This window comes from Pterocles gutturalis, unplaced genomic scaffold (assembly GCF_000699245.1).
Source record: "Pterocles gutturalis isolate BGI_N339 unplaced genomic scaffold, ASM69924v1 scaffold12323, whole genome shotgun sequence".
Lineage (NCBI taxonomy): Eukaryota > Metazoa > Chordata > Aves > Pterocliformes > Pteroclidae > Pterocles > Pterocles gutturalis.
This window is the reverse complement of record NW_010123140.1, coordinates 1-4,227: the sequence shown is the minus strand read 5'-3', so window position 1 is coordinate 4,227 and position 4,227 is coordinate 1. Positions and strand designations below refer to the sequence as shown.

The 4,227-nt window shown below is 50.3% G+C and overlaps 1 protein-coding gene across 1 annotated transcript; it reads right to left on the bottom strand.

The window, feature by feature from the left end:
• Positions 1–2,366: 2,366 nt before the first annotated feature.
• On the bottom strand, positions 2,367–4,222 carry LOC104458819 (leucine-rich repeat-containing protein 14-like; the record flags this gene model as incomplete). The annotated part of the gene is made up of 2 exons (XM_010077798.1): positions 2,367–3,027; positions 3,252–4,222. Coding segments are annotated over 2 exons (1,632 nt in total), but the record flags the coding sequence as incomplete, so codon positions are not given.
• Between the last annotated feature and the right edge of the window lie 5 nt (positions 4,223–4,227).

Sequence of the window (4,227 nt, the reverse complement as noted above, 5' to 3'; positions counted from 1 at the left end):
TACCCCTTGTTCCCAGCTGGACCCTCATCATTGGGATGATTTGACGGCAAGGAGGGGGTCTTTGGGGATTTACAAGATTATCTCTAATAATTCCAGAGCCGAAGCTAAAATTCCTGTAAAGTTCACTGGTACATTCTGTTAAATTTTCCCTGTAATTTGAGGTGGATACAACCTCACAGTTCCTTCTGTTGAGATCTTGTCGTGTGCTGCTCGTGTCTCTCATGTTTTTGTTCCTGTATTGACAGGGGTTAAGTTTCAGCAGCGATCTAAATAATTCTGACTTATTCCAATTTTCTTTTAGATTAAGTAATAAACGACAGCAGACTTCTCTAAAACTTATTAAAATAAAGATTCACAAATCGCTTGATCCAAGACACACTAGAGAGCACCTGTATGAAGGAGTCAGGATTTCAGTATAATGATTTTTTTTTGTCCAAGAATCTTCTGGAAATGCTTCGTATTCCAAAATTTCTTAATTGATCTGTCCCAGGGCTCTACAAGGAGTACAAGATGCTCAAGCAGCAGAAAAAGGAGTTGGATCCCTCCTGGCTCGGTCCCTCCTGCCAACCCACGATGCAGGAGACCCGAACCACGGAGCAGATACCAGAGAAACCCCCGATTTGCCTTTGGGTTTGTATCCAGGAGCCCTGAACCCTCAAAACTTGTCCTTGATGCGACCGCTTGGGGGTGTTTCTGCTTTGTCTTTCACTGACAGGTTTGTCCTCCCTGTTTACAAAGGGGTTTGTTTGACCTTTTTTAAGAAATATTCAAGTTTTAAGGTTGTGTGATTTAGGTTGCTCTATATTTAGCTTTACTCACTTAGCGAGTAGCTTGATTTGCTGAAGCCTGAGGCTGCAAACCATAAATTTCCACTTAGGTCTGTTTTTCCTTTTAGTATGCTGTGTTTTCGGGTTTTTTAGGGAGAAAATAATGCAGATAACACACTGAAGTCATGGTCTGGCTAAGCGTTATGGCTGAGCATTTATCCCAAGTCTGGAATGTTTTATCCTAAGTCTGGGATTTTTGCAGTTTCTTGTATTCTTCAAAAAAAAAACCCCAGACTAGAAGATTCAGAGGCTTCAAGGCTACAACAGCAGATGCAACTCGTCAAGATAAGAACAATTCACAACCTGCCCAGAGACAGAGAAAGAATCCAATGAGGCGAGGTCTCAAACCAAAAATCAATAATTGGACCAAAATTCGCATAAACAGTCTGTCAGGTTGTAATTTCCCCAGACTTTCTGGGCTTGGGGTCCCTCTCTGGATGCAGCCAGCTCGAGCTGACCCTGCTACTGGATGATTTAATAAATTATTCTTTTTTTTTTTTCACTTTGATGCCTGAGACTCTGCTACAGAGATAACACTGGATGCCCACACTTTCTTAACACCCCAACAACCGTTTGTTCACCCTCCTCCCTCCCGGGGATGGGGGAGAAAATTAAAGGGGTGAAGGAAAGAGAGACTCGTGGGTTGAGATAACAACTATTTAATAACTAAACTACAATAATATTGAAAATAATAATGATAGTAATAACAGTAATATACACAAAAGTCTTAAAGAAAGCTGGCGATAAGATTTCATTAGTATCTTGTCAATGTTTTCAACCAGAAGCTGCCTAAAAGCTGTTTCGCTTGACACCGTGGCCTTGTCTCGCAGTTGTTTTGGGCTTTCTCTACCTAATCTGGCAATTAGATCAGCGCTGGAATTTCACTCACTCCATTTTCTCTGTTTTACCTACTAAGATAAAATGCGTGGCTAATACTGAAACTTTATTTTTTAAAAATCGAGCGCAGGAGGAGCAGACGATGGGTGCCAAGATGGTTCCAGCCATTAAGAGAGTTATTAATGTTTGTGCTTCCCGGTGCCCGAATTCCTCCCCAGCTGACTACTCCTCCCTCCTCCATCCCAAAAAAACAGGGATCCCATTAACTAATGCTCTTCCCGCCCCCCACCTGCAGCTAATTAACCCCCTCCTGGGGTTTAATTAATTACTGTCCCAGCAGAAGCTGGGTTCCTCACCTTCTCCTTCAAGCAGCTGGAGACAAACTGCAGCAGGCGTTATGAGGCTGAATTCCCTTTCCTCGCACTCAGCAAGCAGGAGAGGAATTTTCTCCAGTGTGATGATAGTCACTTCATCCTCCCCCAACTTTTGCCGGGTTCCGGTGAGAGCTGGCTCCTCTCCTACCGCAGCGAGCGCCTGGTCGTGCCGTTACAACCAGAGAGTTTGTCGGTGTTACCGAAAAACTGGTGGCTCTATCATGCAGCACTGGTGAAACCGTGTGGCGTTGGCTTTTGAGTGACAGTGACAACAAAAGAGAGAAGAGGTACCAAAAAAAACACCAGAACAAGGAGAAAACACTGAATTTTAGGAGGAAGGAAGGGTTGCGGCACAGCGGTGAAGCCACTGGAGTTCATCAGGTGCCTCAGGGCAGGACGAGGGCTCCAAGCTTCGCTGCACAACAAAATAGTCCACAGCTTTGTAGTTGAGGAATTTGTCGGTCCAGACAATGTCGGCTCTGCCGGAGTCCACCAGCATCCGGCGCAGCTCGGCCTTTACCACGGCAAAATGCTCCTGGTCCATGTCGTGCCAAAGGACGCAGTGGGAAGCTGAGGGCGGAGGTGGCAGATTCTGCCTCCGGCAATCCATGGGGTACGGGTAGTACACCAGGCGTAAATCCCGGAGAATCACCGTTTCCTGCAACAGGGTTTTGAGCACTGTCGAGGAAAGTGGGTTACCACAAAGTCCCAGGCAGCGGAGGCGGGAGCAACGGCAGAGCACCGGCAGCAGAGCTTCCAGCCGGGAGTCCGTCAGGCGGCATTCCGTGAGATCCAGGTGGAGGAGAGAGGCCGAAGCCTCCTCCAGGAGATCCCGAAGAGGTTGGAGAAAGGCATCGGAAAAATTAAGGTAATTCAGGTCCAATTTCTTCAGCGCTGGAGCGTGGATGCTTTGGGAAAGGAAGGCGAGGTCGTTGGGAAGGAGGCTGCAGACGGGCAACTCCAGGCTTTCCAGGGGAACCTGCACCTCGCTGCCAGGGGGTGGAGAACAAGCCGTGAGCCCCCCGAAGCCATCACCGTGCCAGGAAGAAAATTAAATCTTTGCTTCCCGTATTCCCGGAGGAATCGTGTTAGGAAATGGTGGCAAATCCCTCCCGATCCCAAGCTCCCCACGTGTGCAAACCAAAACCCAGGAATTCCCCCCTCCCAGAGCATGGAAAGAGCAGGTTGGGGATCTGCTCCACCAGGAATTTACCTGAGAGCGTGCCTCAGTTTCCCCGAAAGCTTGCAGCAAGTCAAGTTGAGCTCCTTGAGCCAGGTCAGTCTCCCCAGGAGTGCGGAGAGGCCCTGGAGTTCGGCACGTGTCGCCATCATTTCTGGCTCCTCCTCGGCATAAGATATTTTGAGGCTGAGAAGGTCAGTGAATCTGGTGACGTGCACTAAAACGCCGCAGAGGTCGCGCAGATCCAGGTCGTTGAAGCAGAGATCTAACCGCCGAATGCCAGCGGGATCCAGGGTCTGCACCAAATCCAGGGTGTGGGCGAAGGAGAGGTTCTCGGCGTGGAAATCACGGCATTTCAGGCACAGGGGACTGACGGCAGCGATTCGCAGGGCATCACACACGAGGTCGATGTCTCCAGCGACATAAAGATCGGCGAGGACCTCCACTTGGATGGATCGTGGAGCCGCCGAGGCGCCAGAGGAACCTTTGCGTTGTTTGGAGCAACGTTTCAGGAACGCGGTGTGGTTTTTGAAGACCTCGATGCAGGCTTTGGCCAACACGTCCGTGATGGACCAAGAGGACAATGTGTCCGGTACACGATTCTCTTCGTCTTCAGTCTGGAGACTCGTCATATCCACCACCCGCAGACGGCACCGTCTCTCGCTGGGCGAAGAGAAGAAACCTTGGAAGGAAGGAGGCGGGAAACGGCGCCCGCGTCTGGTGCCGTGCCAGGGCCCCTCCAGCTCCCGGCGGAGATGCGCCATAACGCCCAGGATGACGGCCTTCATGCAGGATTTCTTGGGGTCATCGAGGTGGATCGGGCGACGCCTCCGGGGACGATCGTAGTGACATTCCCGGTAATCCAGCACCCAGTGGAAACTGAGGATGGGGAAGGGCCACGTCCCCCCCAGATCCCGCACCACAAACTTCCGCCCGTCCACCACGGCGGCTTGGATGAGGACGGGGTAGAGCTCGGCGGGGAGGAAATCCAGGGCGCGGCGGAAGCTGC